Here is a 17,612-nt window from a genome sequence, read left to right on the forward strand (position 1 = left end):
GTCCTAAAAGTTGTAAAGGGCATGAACTGCCGGAGCCAGAGTTATTTTCTTTCCTCCATGTGAATGAGCGGCTGAGAGGTGTGGTTAAAGGAGATGCTAGAGCGCTTGCTGTTGGCTCCATGGATGCAGATGATGCCGGCAATCTTCATCACTTGGCAGTCGAGCCATTTTGTCTCCATGAGCCACTGAGCAACTTCCAATGCAACGAGCTGTTCATGTTCGATATGCAGTCATTTTAACATCAAGATCTGTGTTCAGTTACATTTCTATTGTCTGGTCTGGATGTTATTGAAGCAAACCCCCAAAGGGTTAAATTGTCACTGGTGTTAATTCCAGATACTTGATGTCAGTGTGAACTTCACATCTGCTCATGTCGGCCATGAGTGAATCAAAAAAGCAACAAGTGACGTATGAGAGAACAGAGGGAGGAGGAAGTGACACTTTACTAATTAGAGGAAGTAGATTCAACGTTCTTCTTTAAGACAGAACAAGTTCAGAGACGAGTAGAAGAAGCAGAGAGACAAGAGACGGAGAAGAACCATGTCTGAATTCAGATGGATTAAAACCTCTTTATCTCTGATTCTGGTGCTTCAGTTTACAGGTAAGAATACATATAATGTGTATATGACTACAGAAACATTAAAAAGCTTATTTATTAAGATCATTGTTATTTTATAACCTAACCTTCATTGAAAGAAGACAGAGAAGTCGTGTGTTTGTTTTCCATCGAGGTGAATAGTGAGTTTAATGAACTCTTAGAAACCAACGATGAGGCACATTTGTAAACTGTTGTTGGATCTAAAACGATCTTCACACTGACATTAAAAGTCATGTTTTTATTTCTCTTTGTTCTTTTTATTTCTCTCTCATCTTCTCAGCAGCAGCAACAGGACAACTTGTCCTCGCCGTCACTGTGAGAGATGGAGATGAAGCCACTTTGCCTTGTGACATTGTGATGTATGGCAGTAAGAACTGTGACTCTACTGAGTGGATCTTCGATGTTCCAAGAAGCAGACAAGTAGTAGGTCTGGTTATAAATGGACAGATTGTTGAAGCAGCCAAAGATAAATCAGACAGACTGAGTGTTTCAGAGAAATGTTCTCTGGTTATAAAGAATGTCACAGATGAAGATGGTAGTTATTACACCTGCATACAGTACATATCAGGACAACAACATGCTGCTCTGGTTCTTCTGTCTGTTGTTACCAGTGAGTATTTACATCATGATGTTTTCAAACTGTCTTGTCAGAACAACATACTGAAACATGATAATAATCATGATTATAGTGATGAAGTTACTCTTCTTTCTCTCACAATGTCTCCATCTTCTCCAGTGACTGAACACGAGGACGGTGATGAGGTGACGTTAAGATGCTTTGTGTCGATATATGAACAATGTGAACACACAGTGAAGTGGCTGCTTCAGGGTCAACATGTGGAAGAAGACAACAGAGACTTGAAGACATCACAGTCTTTCTGCTCCGCCTCTCTGACGTTTCTGACTTCTCATTTCATTTACACATCGAGGTTTAATTCATTTCAGTGTGAAGTGACCAGAAGAGACAAAGTGCAGCAGTTTTCTTTCAGAAATTCTTCCTCAGGTGAGAAAACAGGTGAGAACATTTTAAAGTCAGTCATGATCACTTATTTAGTTTGTTGACTTGTTTTTATTTGTTCAGGTGACGACACAATAACAGCAACTGAAGACGACACTAAAGCAGCTGACACCACGACACCTCCTGCAATCAGTAGCAGTAAGTAGTGACTCAGCATTTCATGTGTCTTTATCTAGAATCTCTCTTCCTGTCAGTCTTTATCTCTCCTCACAATTAACAAATATATTATTCTTTTTTTAAGTGATTTATTTGTTGCTGTTCAGGTTGTTTTTTTGAGGTAGAAAAGGAGAAACTATTTTTCTCTCTGTATAAAGACATGGACGGGTTGAAACTAAGTTCTCTAATGTTGATGAATTAAATCTGTTTTCAGAGAACATTTTTATACTGATTTAAAGGAACATTTCATAATTGTTATGTAATTAAATGTGAATAAAGTTCATTTGAAGTCTAAAAGCTGTAACTAAATATTTGTGCATGTGTCATTCTGGTTCCAGGCTGGTGGAGGTTCATCTTTGTGTCTGTTGGATTAGCAGCACTCATCATAATAGTTGTGGCCGTCAACATACGGGCAAGAATTAAAGGTGAAGAACATCCACATATTAAATGTTATAAAAGAGGATTTTTACTGTTGAAACTAAAGTCGACTCTTTCTTTTGTCTCTTCAGAGAAGAAAACACAGATGGATCAAATCGCTGTGAGTTTTTTACAACCCAATAATGAAATGTTTTGTTTTTACAGTTGTTTCTCTTCATTACATTCTTTTATTCAGTATTTTCTCACTGAAACACGAGTTGAAAATGTGGGGGTTAGGGAGACTATTGGGAGCTGAAACCAAAGTGTACTTTACTGAACTGTGTGTCTTTACTTTAGTTCTTCTTTCCTTGTGATAAGTGTGGAGCAGTGGACGCCTACAGATCACAGAAGTGGGATTGGAAAGTGTGGCTTTGATTGTGTTGTGTTGTTCCTCACAGGTGCGTTATGATGGAGAAGATGATTCAGTGACCTATGAAAACATCAGACCTCCTGATGGAGTTTGACCAACACGTCTGCCTCCGTCAGACTCCGCTGTTCATAATGTTCCGTGTTGCCATGTTCCATTTTCCTCAGAAAAAACACTGACTGTTCATTATCACCCAAATCAGCTTTAACTTGCAACTGACGTCATTATCTGATTAGTTTCTGAAGAACTGAACTGAGTAATGTGACTCCTGTTGAATGCATATATGTGTGTTTGCAGACCATGTGCTTGTATATTTTATGTGCATGTTTGAGTATTTGTGCATTCATGTATGCATGTGTAGAATCTTTAATACTGCACTTTGTTACATCCTGTTTCAAATTGGTGTTTCCTGTTGAGCCCTCTGTGGTTGAGGTTGTTGAGGTTTCTCTCTCTCTCCCTCTCTCATTCTCTCTCTCTGTCTCTCTCTCTCTCTGTCTCTCTCTCTCTCTCTCTCTCTCTCTCCTCTGCTGCAGCAGCTCCTCTGTGGTTCTTGGTATTTGGTTTTCATATCGTCATGTGTTTATTTTAATAAACTAACGTGCAGTAGAACTTTCCTTGTGTCCATTATTATGTTCGGTGTGGAGCCAGCCCTAATGGCGTTGAACACTTGAATATTCTTTATTTCAATCATCAGGTCCTAAAAGTTGTAAAGGGCATGAACTGCCGGAGCCAGAGTTATTTTCTTTCCTCCATGTGAATGATGAGCGGCTGAGAGGTGTGGTTAAAGGAGATGCTAGAGCGCTTGCTGTTGGCTCCATGGATGCAGATGATGCCGGCAATCTTCATCACTTGGCAGTCGAGCCATTTTGTCTCCATGAGCCACTGAGCAACTTCCAATGCAACGAGCTGTTCATGTTCGATATGCAGTCATTTTAACATCAAGATCTGTGTTCAGTTACATTTCTATTGTCTGGTCTGGATGTTATTGACGCAAACCCCCAAAGGGTTAAATTGTCACTGGTGTTAATTCCAGATACTTGATGTCAGTGTGAACTTCACATCTGCTCATGTCGGCCATGAGTGAATCAAAAAAGCAACAAGTGACGTATGAGAGAACAGAGGGAGGAGGAAGTGACACTTTACTAATTAGAGGAAGTAGATTCAACGTTCTTCTTTAAGACAGAACAAGTTCAGAGACGAGTAGAAGAAGCAGAGAGACAAGAGACGGAGAAGAACCATGTCTGAATTCAGATGGATTAAAACCTCTTTATCTCTGATTCTGGTGCTTCAGTTTACAGGTAAGAATACATATAATGTGTATATGACTACAGAAACATTAAAAAGCTTATTTATTAAGATCATTGTTATTTTATAACCTAACCTTCATTGAAAGAAGACAGAGAAGTCGTGTGTTTGTTTTCCATCGAGGTGAATAGTGAGTTTAATGAACTCTTAGAAACCAACGATGAGGCACATTTGTAAACTGTTGTTGGATCTAAAACGATCTTCACACTGACATTAAAAGTCATGTTTTTATTTCTCTTTGTTCTTTTTATTTCTCTCTCTTCTTCTCAGCAGCAGCAACAGGACAACTTGTCCCCTCCGTCACTGTGAGAGATGGAGATGAAGCCACTTTGCCTTGTGACAGTGTGATGTATGGCAATAAGAACTGTGACTCTACTGCGTGGCTCTTCGATGCTCCAAGAAGCAGACAAGTAGTAGGTCTGGTTAGAGATGGACAGATTGATGAAGCAGCCAAAGATAAATCAGACAGACTGAGTGTTTCAGAGAAATGTTCTCTGGTTATAAAGAATGTCACAGATGAAGATGTTGGTCGTTATCACTGCAGACAGCTCAGATCAGGAGAACAACAAGGTCCAAGTGCTCAGGTTGTTCTCTCTGTTGTTACCAGTGAGTATTTACATCATGATGTTTTCAAACTGTCTTGTCAGAACAACATACTGAAACATTATAATAATCATGATTATAGTGATGAAGTTACTCTTCTTTCTCTCACAATGTCTCCATCTTCTCCAGTGACTGAACACGAGGACGGTGATGAGGTGACGTTAAGATGCTCTGTGTCGACATTTGAACGATGTTATCACACAGTGAAGTGGCTGCTTCAGGGTCAACATGTGGAAGAAGACAAGAGAGACTTGAAGACATCACAGTCTTTCTGCTCCGCCTCTCTGACGTTTCTGACTTCTCATTTCATTTACACATCGAGGTTTAATTCATTTCAGTGTGAAGTGACCAGAGGACACAAAGTGCAGCAGTTTTCTTTCAGAAATTCTCCCTCAGGTGAGAAAACAGGTGAGAACATTTTAAAGAAACTGACATATGCTTTTCTTCACGTATTGTAAGTTCTTTCTTTGTTGAGTTGTGTTAATGTGTTCAGGTGACGACACAATAACAGGAACAACTGAAGACGTCACTAAAGCAGGTAACACCACGACACCTCCTGCAATCAGTAGCAGTAAGTAGTGACTCAGCATTTTATGTGTCTTTCTGTATTTTTGTGGAACTTTCAACCACATCTCTACAGATGTCTTTTCATTGAATCCAGTTTTTGCTCCAAAAGTTTCAGCTTTCAACAGAACAGAAGGATGCAGACAATATGCCTTCAACATTTGTGTTTTCTTTTTCAGTTTGGTGGTACGTCATTGTGGCTGTGGTTTTAGTAGCACTCTTGATAATAACTGTGGCTCTCATCAAATGGAAGAGAACTAAAGGTGAGAGAATGGATGAAACTAACACATTTTGAGAATACTGTATTTTCGTTGTATAACTTTTCAACCACCTTTTTTGCCTTTTCAGTGAACACAACACGGACGGACGGCAACGTTGTGAGTTTAAAAACTGTTCTTCACCATACATTTGATTCTATATCTGAGAACAGATAAACAGTACGGCCTGTGTTGTGTTAAAACAAAGTGGTTGCAGCAACAGGAAGTGATTGTGAGGAAAAGCAAAAAAAAAGTGGGCCAAAGCTAATTTATGCTTTTGTTGTTCAACCATGAACAGCATGAGTTGCAGCACAGGTCTTGTTTGTCTTGGAACCCTGGCAACATATGAATTAACTGAAGTGTAAAATGCTTTCTGTGCAGGGAATGACCTCACACCCCGCTCCAGAGACCAGCCAGGACACGGTGAGATCACATGCTACAAAGCTACAGAGCTGTTTTCTGTAAGCAGTGTAGCATTAAAGCATGGAATTAACAAGCTAGCTAGCTAACTAGCAGACAGCTGGCTAGTTCGCTGAAGCTAAAGCTGCTGTTCCTAAACCGAACTAAGTGGTGTTGTTGCCTCACTCACAACGCCAACCACAGGTTTACTGCAACCGGCCGCTGGGCTACTCGCTGCATTACAAAGTGTCGCCATGCTTCTGACAAAGCACCAGCGTGTGACACAATGAGAACGTGTTGGAAATGTGTGTTTTTCCTCTGAAATATAACAGATTCTGACACGCTGTAGAGTCTTGAGAGTGGGAGAATGTGCATTAAAGATAAAAAGGGAAGTTAGATGATGCACCAGAAGTCACCAGAAGAGAGCGCGGGGTAAAACAGGAAGTTACAAATCCAACCACCCCCCCAAAATAACTTATTTTTTCTGTCATAATGTGTTTATGTTAATGAGCAGCCATGACGGTGTCCTCTCTGTGCAGGCGGATCCTGAAGAAGGTGTTTCCTACGCCTCCGTCAGCTACAAACAGAAGACCAACCGTAAAGGCCAGGTGAGCTCTCTGATGATACACATGTTGTGATGATACACATGTTGTGATGATGATACACATGTTGTGATGATACACATGTTGTGATGATGATACACATGTTGTGATGATACACATGTTGTGATGATACACATGTTGTGATGATACACATGTTGTGATGATGATACACATGTTGTGATGATACACATGTTGTGATGATACACATGTTGTGATGATACACATGTGATGATACACATGTTGTGATGATGATACACATATTGTGATGATACACATGTTGTGATGATACACATGTGATGATACACATGTTGTGATGATACACATGTTGTGATGATACACATGTTGTGATGATACACATGTTGTGACGATACACATGTTGTGATGATACACATGTTGTGATGATACACATGTGATGATACACATGTTGTGATGATACACATGTGATGATACACATGTTGTGATGATACACATGTTGTGATGATACACATGTGATGATACACATGTTGTGATGATACACATGTGATGATACATCACATGTTCCGCCACCAGAATGTTGTGTTATTTACGTTGTGTTATTTACGTTGTGCTGTTTCCTATCAGGGTCGGAGTAAACATGATGATGATGATGATGATGATGATGCGGTGACATACGCGACCGTGAAAGCTTCCTCCGCTGATCCCAGCATCCTCTACGCTGCCATCACCTAACCAAACAGACCAAACTCATGTCTGCTTTTCTCTGTTGGTGGTTTTTGGATGGATTCATGTGAATATCTTCCTTTTCAGAAGGAGGTGAAGTCTCACTGGTGTCTCAATGTAAAAAGGAGAAGTAGTATCTCAACATGTATATGGGTGGTTGCTTAAAATATAAATGAGCATAATATATTATATACATATATACACATTTTGCTTGATGAACTTGCTCTCGTGCACTTCGTTGTGCTCAGAGATGGAAGTGCTAATCTTAGGTTATTGTAAGTAAGTTGCTTTTTGTGTTTCAATAACATGTATTGCCTGTAATTTATTCATGAGCAATTATTTTAATCAAACTTGAGCAATTCTGCTGATTTTCTCATCATCTTTTTCTTTATTTTCCAAGTTGCTTCTTTTATTGTTAGATATGCAATGATTTTAACATTTATGTCTCCTTTTATCAGAGTATTCAAAGCAAACTTATTAAACAGCTGAATGACTGAACACTGTGGAATTCCAGTATCTTTGAATCACTATAATGGAGTCGGTAAGAGGGAAGTGGTGCACATAAGAGTAAGAATATAAAAAAGGAAGAAAGTCATGATGAGGAAATTACACTGCTGAATACAGGAAGTAGATCATGCATGTCTCTTTAAGAATTAACACATTTAGAAGAAAGATGTAGCAAAATGTCTTCATGGATTATCTTCCTCATTGATTTTAATTCCATCCAGGAATGATTGGGGTTCGGCACAGGGATCTAATGAGCTGAGTTACTGTACGGTCATTTTAATTCATTATGTCGCTGTACTGTCAAGTGCTTTGTGAATTGCCAGAACAGTTCACACTGCAGAGTCAAACACATTCTACTCAGAGTTGATGTGTGTATCAGTCATGTTATATTTGGCGGTGGTGGAAGTATTCAGGTCCTTCGTCACAAAACACAGGAAGTGTACTCCACTGGGTCAAGTCACGACATGTTGGTGAAGCTGTTGAAACAAAAAAACAAGGTGATCTTAAAGGACAGGGTTGAGTAAAAAAAAACACACACAAAAAAAGACTGCTAATGAATACCATGAACTTACATTAACAGTGAACAGTCACTGTTTTTTTTAAATTCGTATTCAGAAGCAAAACCACTATCTAAAAATACTCCATTATAAGTATGTGTTCAGTAACAGGAATTAGTATATAGGCAAAACGTCAGAGCTATAGCCATTATTATATATTATAATATTTGTACTGATGTATTAACATGTAAGCAGCATTTTTTAGTTTGTCATCAATGTTACGTATATTTCTTATCTTATTCATTTTCTCTATAATATTGTGACATTTCAATACTATATAGGTGGAGGCTTCAAATAAGCCCAGTGGGATTTTGTGCCTCTGTTTGTGTATTTTTTAAATTGTGCAAAATAAACAAAAACTACAACTAAAGTAAACGTGGAAATAAATATTACAATTTTAAAGTAATAAAATACGCAAACAGTGGCAACAGTATTGACACGATAAAGGGGATAATTTAGCTGTTAGAAGCAACCGGATTGTCTGTAAAACAATGTGATAACAGCTGCAATTAAATCCAGCAGTGGGCAGTAAAGCCACTTAAAGGATGCAAACTGCTAGGGGGAAAACACCAAAGAAGAATAAGTAATTCGGGGACCTTTATTTTGAAAACTGTTTGACGAACCGGAAGTTGACGTCCGTTGACCCAGAATTAGTTTCCGTTTATGTGATCTTGGAAGAATTGTGTATTTGGTGCTGAATTTTCGTGTACAGTGGGAAAAAAACACTCGATTTTTTAATGTATTATTTTTAAAATCATCTTTATTTAACGTGAAACAACGGAGTGACTGAGAGCTGCTCGGTAAGTTTAAAACAACGAATGAACAATGAAAACGAACCATTGGTGCGCTGCTAGCTAGCTTAAGCTAACGTTTGTTTCGGTGTCAAATGTCGGCTGTAAACAAGAAAGCTCAACATATTAAGCTTGTTATCGCTATCACAGCATGTTGAACGTGCTCATTGCGTTGTTTTAGCTGAAATGGGAGCAACGTACATGGACAAATACTGGGTTTTTGTAACCCAATGTTAGTTTACTAGTTACGTATGTTTACGGTTGTCGTTAGATTCCAACACATTCTAGTTAGCATTAAGCTAGCTGTGATTTAAAACTTGTTTAAAAGGTACAATATGTACCTCTGAGATGTAGTACAGTAAACCGTACAATGTTGACCTCTGAGATGTAGTACAGTAAAAAGTACAATGTTTACCTCTGAGGTGTAGTACAGTAAAAAGTACAATGTTTACCTCTGAGATGTAGTAAAAAGTACAATATTAATTAAGCTGATTAGCTCCGTGCTGTGCCTTGACTTTGACACGTTTCCTCATGTGTTAGATGTGACTCAAGTAGCCGTGGACCATGAGTAACAGCCACCCTCTGCGCCCACTGGCCTCCGTGTCGGAGATCGACCACATCCACCTGTTGTCCGAGCAGCTGGGCGCCCTGGTGCTCGGAGAGGAGTACAGCGATGTCACGTTCGTTGTGGAGGGGAAGCGGTTCCCGGCGCACCGCGTCATCCTGGCAGCTCGCTGTCACTATTTCAGGTAAGAGTTAATGACTCAAACCCCCATTGTTCACTTGTGTCGTCTATATTTGTGTGCACAAGGAGTATTTACTACTAGATATACATATGACATTACATATACAACCTTGATGCCTTGCCAGTTTTTGTTATTCTTTATGTTTGTCAGAGTGCATGGCCATGTTTGTGAGACTGCTGGCAGCCGGTTGAGACGGTCCAAAGCTTGCAGAGTAAGAAAAAACATGGCCACTGGAATAACATATTAACTACTACCTTGTTGCTTCTTCTGGCCCCTTTAGGGCCCTGCTGTATGGTGGGATGAAAGAGTCCCAGCCCCAGGCCGAGGTGCGTTTAGAGGAGACGCGGGCTGAAGCCTTCTCGATGCTGCTAAACTACCTGTACACGGGTCGGGCCAGCCTCAGCTCCGCCCGGGAGGAGGTGCTGCTGGACTTCCTGGGCCTGGCTCACCGCTATGGCCTCCAGCCGCTGGAGGACTCCACCTCCGAGTTCCTCCGCACCGTCCTGCACACCAACAACGTCTGCCTGGTTTTTGACGTGGCCAGTCTGTACTCTCTGAGCGCGCTCAGTGCAGCCTGCTGCGCCTACATAGACCGACACGGACCCGAAGTGTTGAATTCTGACGGCTTCCTCATGCTCTCCAAGGTAAGAGGTTGCTGGATTACAGAATGGTGTATGAAGAGTTGTAATGAGTATTGCGTCTGGTTCATTCTTACGTTAAGGAAGCCTTCTTTTCTCCATACATTGTGAAATATGGTTTGAAATATATATCTCATGTATGCCGTTGTTGTAACATAAATCTGAGATACCTCTAGTGGCAGGTAAGTGATTTCTACCATACAGAGATCAGCCTTTATTGCAGGTGTGTGTGACGCGCCATGGGTTCACATACAGTGTGTGCACAGGAAGGCAGGTAGCCTTATTACAGTCCTGCTATTACAGCCACAGATACCAGATTCACCTCTCTTCTTTTATTAGAGCATTTGATTTATTGATGGCTGTTGGAACATTTCAATACATCTAACGTGTGACTTCAGCTCAGCTCACAACGCATAAACATGACGTGCCCAGACAAAGATATTCTTCCTCCCATGTTTGCAGCTCTGACTCGATCTTGTTCCATGAACCAGTGTGGATGCATCTCACTCTTATTTTAGTTATCAAGTAATCCACTCTTGTCTCAATGTATTTATTTTTTATAATTAATCTATTATCCATTTGTTTTTTAAAAACTAATGACCAATAAAATATCATTTTCAGAGCCTAAAAAAAGTACTTGCTTGTTTGGTCAACGGTAAAGAAACATAGTATTTATATTTACATGGATTTGAAATGCAGGAAAACAAGCAAATACTAAGACGCTGTAATCACTGCATGTTTGGTGTTTTTGACTTAAGTTAAAGTTAAAGTACCTGTTTGCAGACTGCTCTGCTGACCGTGATGAGGCGGGACTCGTTTGCTGCCAGCGAGAAGGAGATCTTCCAGGCGCTGAGTCGCTGGTGCCGGCAGCACGAGGAGGGGGCCGACACCCAGGAAGTGATGTCTGCAGTGCGGCTGCCGCTCATGACTCTGACGGAGATGCTGAACGTGGTGCGGCCGTCCGGCCTGCTGAGCCCAGACGACCTGCTGGACGCCATCAAGACCCGCTCCGAGAGCCGCAACATGGACCTCAACTACCGCGGCATGCTGAGTCAGTGCTCCTCCCTTTACTGTTATCACATCAAACATTTTGTATAGTTTATGCCTGTGTTTTTCATGCATTACCTGTGTATTTCATGTATTCATTTGCACATTTATTCTGCTCTGGTTTCAGTCCCGGAGGAGAACATTGCCACCATGAAGTACGGAGCTCAGGTGATGAAAGGGGAGCTGAAGTCAGCGCTGCTGGACGGAGACACCCAGAACTACGACCTGGACCACGGCTTCTCCAGGCACCCCATCGAGGATGACGGGCGGGCCGGGATCCAGGTCAAACTGGGCCAGTCGTCCATCATCAACCACGTCCGCCTGCTGCTGTGGGACAGAGACAGTCGGTAAGACAGGCTGACCTCCCCAAACCAAAGGGAAGATACGGACAAACATAACAGGGCTTGGATTTAATCTGTAGACGTACAATATGCAAAATACCGTGATGTATAACAATGACAAATTGATGCCATGTTAAAAATACACCTATGATGTGAACAGCACCTTTTAAATCATGTTGTATGTATGTATGTATGTATGTATATATGTATGTGTGTGTGTGTGTGTATGTATGTGTGTGTGTGTGTGTGTGTGTGTGTGTGTGTGTATATACAAACAAACAAACAAACCAAACAAACAGTTCGGCTCCACCTCCTGACACTCGTATTTTCAGTGCAATTAGTTTACTAAAAAAGAGACGAAAGTTAAAGATGATCATTTTTGTTTTCTAACTTTCTATAGATATCGGGATAATATGTTTAACATGAATTATTTTGGCCACGATAATCATGTAGTGAGAATGTATGATTGTACGTCATGTTTGTGTGATTTCAAACGCCCTCCTTGATTATTTCAGGTCCTACTCGTACCACATCGAGGTGTCTATGGATGAGCTGGACTGGGTGCGTGTTGTGGACCACACAAAGTACCTCTGCCGCTCCTGGCAGGATCTGTACTTCACACCACGAGTTTGCAGGTAAGCTGAACGAATCCATTTGACTCCAGAATCAGTTATCATCCGTTGGCTCGAGCTGTTGTGGAAAAATGTACTTTGTAGCATTCCGTGCACGTTCACCGTGCCCTTTTCCAAGAAAGCAGGGCTCATAAATAAGAAACGCAGGCACTCACAGCTAGTTCAACCTCTTCTGGTGTTCTGCCATCGAGCCCTTTCCAAACACAAAGGGCTCGTCTGTGCCATCACTTGTCTTAACCTGGTGTTCGTAGCAATTACAGTCTGTGTTTTATGGGTTTTTCCGTAGTTGATTTGGTTCATATTCTTGTGTTTGTCTGGCAGAGGACAGAGAAGCATATTTTCAAACAGTATTTTGGTGTTTTGTTTTCACCTCGTTGCACAAATACAGGTGAAGTTGGAGACTCTCCAGATTGGAGATAATGTGTTTTAGGCGTGCATGGTTTGAGATAACGGTGTGTAAACATCCAAACAGACGTCAGAACATATGACTCAAGCTTTCCATAAAGGTTTGTCGAAAACAATAGTGTTGCGATGCATCTCGCCTTCACGATGTCTCCCTTTGTCTCAGGTACGTTCGCATTGTGGGAACACACAACACAGTGAACAAGGTGTTCCACCTCGTGGCTTTTGAATGCATGTTCACCAACCGCTCGTTTACCCTGGAGAACGGCATTCTGGGTAAGTCGCAGACACAGAAACACACCTATTGTCTTTCTACATGTGTAATCTGCTTCACTAACTTCACTTCAAAGGCTTCAGACATTCAGCTTTCATCCTAGCGTTCCTCTGTTTGCTTGTAATGTCTGGTTCGGGAGTTGTGTTGAAGTTATTCAGGTTAAAAGCAGTGAGCGAGACCCGTTTCATACAAACAAAGTGCCGATCGCAGCAGAACAAGTGTGTGACCGTGCGCCCGATGTCTGCAGTGCCCGGTGAGAACGTGGCGACCATCGCGTTGTGCGGCAGTGTCATTGAAGGCGTGAGCCGTTGCAGAAATGCCTTGCTCAACGGCGACACGCGCAACTACGACTGGGACTCCGGCTACACCTGCCACCAGCTGGGCTCCGGAGCCATCGTCATCCAGCTGGCTCAGCCGTACTCCATCGGATCCCTGAGGTAGGTCTGACCACGTCATAACACGAGTAAAGACAAAAAACGAAATGATTTCATTTCTCCAGCGGGAGTTAAACATGCTGACGATGCTAACAGAGCAATGCTGACATGTACTTTTCATTTGTATTTGAATTCTTCTTTTCTAAGCCACAAGGACATTGAAGTTCCTTGAATTGTATCTTCGCTGTTTGTCGCTTATTATTACAATTACGAAACCTAAAATGATGACTATTTTATAATTGTGTCATATTGTGGTGCTTTGGGTTTGATGACTGCTATTTGACGTAGTAGTAGTAGTAGTAGTAGTGGTCGTAGTAGTAGTAGTAGTCGTAGTCCTTATCAATTAAGCTACCCTCAAGAATTTAAGATATTTCAAAAATAAAAGAAAAATATATTTCATTCACAATTGTAGCCCCAATACTTTGTAAACAATTATTTTGAAAACCCCAAAGTGAGTTACACATTCTCACTTTAACATCTGTCTGTTGTGCACTGTGACGTATTTCACGGTGAAACAGCGTGTGTGAGCGTGTGCACATTTACACGAGGGATTTGCAAAACTCCGTCAGCTGGTTTCGCTTCATCCGGCGGACGTTCGTCTGCGTAAGCCGGTTTAAAGACGGCAAAGTTTCCCTTGAATGAAGTCAACCTCAGCCACATCGTCAAACATTTTGAAACCGTTTTACTGTAGAAAAACAAACGGGAGATAAATGAACAACACATGGAAACTGGGGAAATGTATTTTGAAGATCGTTTTGTCCAAAACGGGTGAATGCTTCCTTCCGGTCCTCTTCCTGTTCAGGCTGCTGCTGTGGGACTGTGACGAGCGCTCGTACAGTTATTACATCGAGGTCTCCAGCAACCAGCAGCAGTGGACGAAGGTGGTGGACCGCACCAGGCAGGCATGTCGGTGAGGCTCCCGCTTCCTCCACAGCTCCGTTACTCTTTCCTTCAATAACTTCACACTCTGATCGAGAAATTAAGCAAAGTATGTGTTATTGACTGATAACGTACAAAGGGACATTGAGCCACATCGAGATGTTGCTGTTGCCCTTGTAGGTAGACCAGATTTGAAGCTTTCAGGACCAGAACATCCTCAGTTTAATGTCAAACATTTAAACGTTTCCATGTTGTGGAGACACCTCAGGTGAACAGACGAACAGGCATAACCACAGAACTTCCTCAGGTGATTACTGACATTAAGGCAGTTCTTTTTTGTATGACGTTTTTTTCTGAAATTACATGTTTAAATATGCAAATGAGGCATTTTCTAATGCTAACTTCTGGTGAATTTAGAAGAAATCTACAGACGTAAACAGACAAAGTCGGAACACAAACACCTAGATGTGTATTCAGGATGTTTTCTTCTGAAAGAAGACGTGATGGAAGCGAGATTGCCCAAAATCTTAAAATCAACCAATTCATGATAAACTGTCTCAACAATAATCCGGACCGTGTCAGGAACATGTTATCATAACAGACGTTAATGTTGTAAACTGAGAAACAATCCTGATGTCTCATGTTTCTGTTCTGATGTTTTCTTCCAGATCGTGGCAGACGTTGAAGTTTGATAAGCAGCCGGCTTCCTTCATCCGTATCGTTGGGACTCACAACACGGCTAATGAGGTGAAAGCACAGGAAACACAAAATCATACATTTGAACTAAATCTGTGTCAGGCAAAGGTCCCCGGGTACCTAAACTGATTTCACACCCGTCTGGATTAATATGATATTAATAGTATCTCATGTCTCGCTGGCTGGTAGTTGAATGAGATCATCTTTCACCAACGAGCAAACTCGAGCATCGATCTTCTCCCGTCAGCGTTTGACTCTGATCTCTCCTCAGGTGTTCCACTGTGTTCACTTCGAGTGTCCGGCCCAGGTGGACACGGAGGTGAACGAAGGCAGCCCGGGCCCCGACCCCCACGACTCCAGGTCCTCCTCCCCGCAGCCGCGACCCCAGCTGCCCTCACGCACACACAGCCTGCTGCCCTCCCAGCCCTCTCCCCCGTCTTCATCGTCCTCCCAGTCCCATCAGTAGGAGGTGTCTAGAGGAGCGGGACACCTCAGAATGCCATTTTGCACAGCCTTCATCCTCCAGGCCGCGCCGCTGCCGCGCTGCTAGCGGCGATTGTGTCGTCGTCACAGCCCGCGTGGTCCCTCCGTCACGAGTGCAACATTAGAGACCGGTGTGTCTGTAGCAGCAGCGTCCTCCAGTCCTGAAGCAGAGGGTTTGGTGTTGCATCATCAACGGCTCACACAGTTTTGTGAAGGTACTTTTCAGCTACTGGGACTCAAGTTTTTCTTTTTTTTCCTTTTTGAAATCATCGAAGTGGAATCTTTACTTTTCCAAAGACGAGGCGCACACTGAAGCGTGGTTCTACTGTCCCACCAAAGAGCAGTAACACCTGTGTGTGTGTGTGTGGGGGGGGGGGGGGGGCTTATTTGAATTTACCCGTTCATATTTCCTAAAGAGACGGATTTTACTCCTGAAACGAGCTATTTTTTTAAAGAAAGCGTCTGAGAACAACTCTACTCACTTTTCATACCATCGCGCTAATAACCGAGTATCAGTCAAAGTATTTTTCAAAGTTTGGAATCCAACTCTTCAGAGGTTTGCCAAAGCTGTGGAGCTGATGCATTCTGAAATGCATTCTGGGGCATCTGTATGCAATTTGCACTTAATCCAGTTATGCATTTGCATATGACGTAATATCGCTGTCGAGTATTTGTTGACGGGCTTTCGCACCCGAAACCAAAATCTGGTGTGACTTTTTTTTAATGGTTAAAGTTCATACGTCAAAAAAAAGAAAACTAATCTAGAGTTCAGTGTTAATTTAGCATTTTAAGAGCTTGGATAGCTTAGCACAAATGACTTTGGGGAAATCAATTGGGTTGTCAGAATTATTTTTGGGCTCGGACCAAATGATGTATGCACTAGGGCTGAAAGGAAGAGCGTAAATACACAGGAGCAGCTGCTGTCGGCACTTTATTTTACTCGAGTACACGCAAATACAGGTTACAGCTAAAGTACAGTACTGGAGTGCTGGATTATGTAACTTTCAGTTTTCTATGTCAAATTGATTTAAACGCTTCCTTGCTCTTGGATCCATCTGCTTTTGTTTTTGTGTTTTTTTTTTGGAGGTTTATTTTGAAATGAATCCATCAGTGCTGCAGCTTCCTGTTTGTTTCAGTTGTGTCCTGATGTTGCAGTTTTGTCTTTGGAAAAACTCCTTTAAAACAAACAAACAGAGCTTTTGTCTGATGTTGAATAAGCTGTAATAGTGAACCACCCTGGTGACCCACTGTTGTTTCTATAACTCATGTTAGAAGAGCTCCCGTCGTTGGATGAAGTCTTCCGTAATAAGCAACCAGATAACTGAAACAGGGCTTTGTTCAGGTTAAATTGTAACTCCCGGACCCCATCTCACTTTTAAGTATGTGTAGAATTTTACTTTATTTATATATATATATATATATATATGTATTATTATTATTATTATTATTATTATATATATATATATATATATATATATATATATATATATATATATATATATATATATTTATATTTATTTATTATTATTATTATATATATATATTTCACTGCCTCTTGTTCAAAACATGCCTGTCAAAAATGTGAATATGGAAACGGACGACAGTGTTTTTGCTGTGTTATTGCTGGGAGGGTTCACCCCCGTCTGCCTGGCTGGATCGCTGCCGTGAGGAGAACACAGCGGAGGTGTTTGGTACGAGCAATACGGTGATCTCCGTCGTCTGCTGCAGACCGGCGGTGGTGACCGACCCGTCGACATGCAATCATCACGCTCGTGGCACTGATGCCCCCCCCCCGGCAGCTCTTTAGAACATGTTGATGTGTAAATGCTGCCTACGGAGCTGTTTTACTGTCATGAAACATTTAAAAGAAAGTTCTAATTTTGAAGTTCAAATTGTAGTTTTGTTTTTGTCTTGCTTATTTCTGTCTCTTTAAATTATTACCCTTCTCTTGTCCCGGACTTTAAGAACAACAACCGAGGTTTTAAACCAGGACAGGATTTTAACTGTTGAACTGAAGAACAGTATATGTACATAGTTGCACTTTAATGAGGTTGTTTTGCACCTTTTGTGGGTCTTGTTTCAGATATAATCACCAAGCAGTATTATTACCCAACATTTTCAGGATGAGGCGTTTGTGGTCATTTGAATAATTGCTTATTTGTTTGTTAATATCCCCAACTTTAATCAGTCAGCTAAAAGC

At 41.4% G+C, this 17,612-nt stretch overlaps 2 protein-coding genes and 1 long non-coding RNA gene across 3 annotated transcripts; all 3 read left to right on the forward strand.

The window, feature by feature from the left end:
• Window positions 1-509: 509 nt before the first annotated feature.
• On the forward strand, window positions 510-1,418 carry LOC306793330. Its single transcript, XR_013772876.1, has 3 exons — window positions 510-601; window positions 879-1,208; window positions 1,335-1,418. It is a non-coding gene; the product is annotated as an uncharacterized lncRNA (long non-coding RNA).
• A 2,379-nt stretch (window positions 1,419-3,797) lies between these two features.
• Window positions 3,798-7,354, forward strand: LOC306793430 (uncharacterized protein). Its single transcript, XM_079291057.1, has 9 exons — window positions 3,798-3,854; window positions 4,132-4,467; window positions 4,594-4,860; window positions 4,958-5,035; window positions 5,208-5,291; window positions 5,377-5,405; window positions 5,667-5,708; window positions 6,224-6,292; window positions 6,887-7,354. The coding sequence occupies exons 2-9, from the start codon at window positions 4,209-4,211 to the stop codon at window positions 6,992-6,994; spliced, it is 936 nt and encodes a 311-aa protein (XP_079147183.1). The 5' UTR covers window positions 3,798-3,854; window positions 4,132-4,208; the 3' UTR covers window positions 6,995-7,354.
• A 1,360-nt stretch (window positions 7,355-8,714) lies between these two features.
• On the forward strand, window positions 8,715-16,775 carry btbd9 (BTB (POZ) domain containing 9). Its single transcript, XM_079290992.1, has 11 exons — window positions 8,715-8,849; window positions 9,381-9,589; window positions 9,867-10,230; window positions 11,008-11,275; window positions 11,399-11,618; window positions 12,128-12,247; window positions 12,813-12,922; window positions 13,168-13,357; window positions 14,157-14,264; window positions 14,902-14,980; window positions 15,201-16,775. Exons 2-11 carry the CDS (start codon window positions 9,405-9,407, stop codon window positions 15,393-15,395), a joined length of 1,839 nt encoding a protein of 612 aa, XP_079147118.1. The 5' UTR covers window positions 8,715-8,849; window positions 9,381-9,404; the 3' UTR covers window positions 15,396-16,775.
• Window positions 16,776-17,612: the final 837 nt, after the last annotated feature.

This window comes from Melanostigma gelatinosum (genome assembly GCF_949748355.1).
Source record: "Melanostigma gelatinosum genome assembly, chromosome: 19".
In the NCBI taxonomy this organism is placed as follows: domain Eukaryota; kingdom Metazoa; phylum Chordata; class Actinopteri; order Perciformes; family Zoarcidae; genus Melanostigma; species Melanostigma gelatinosum.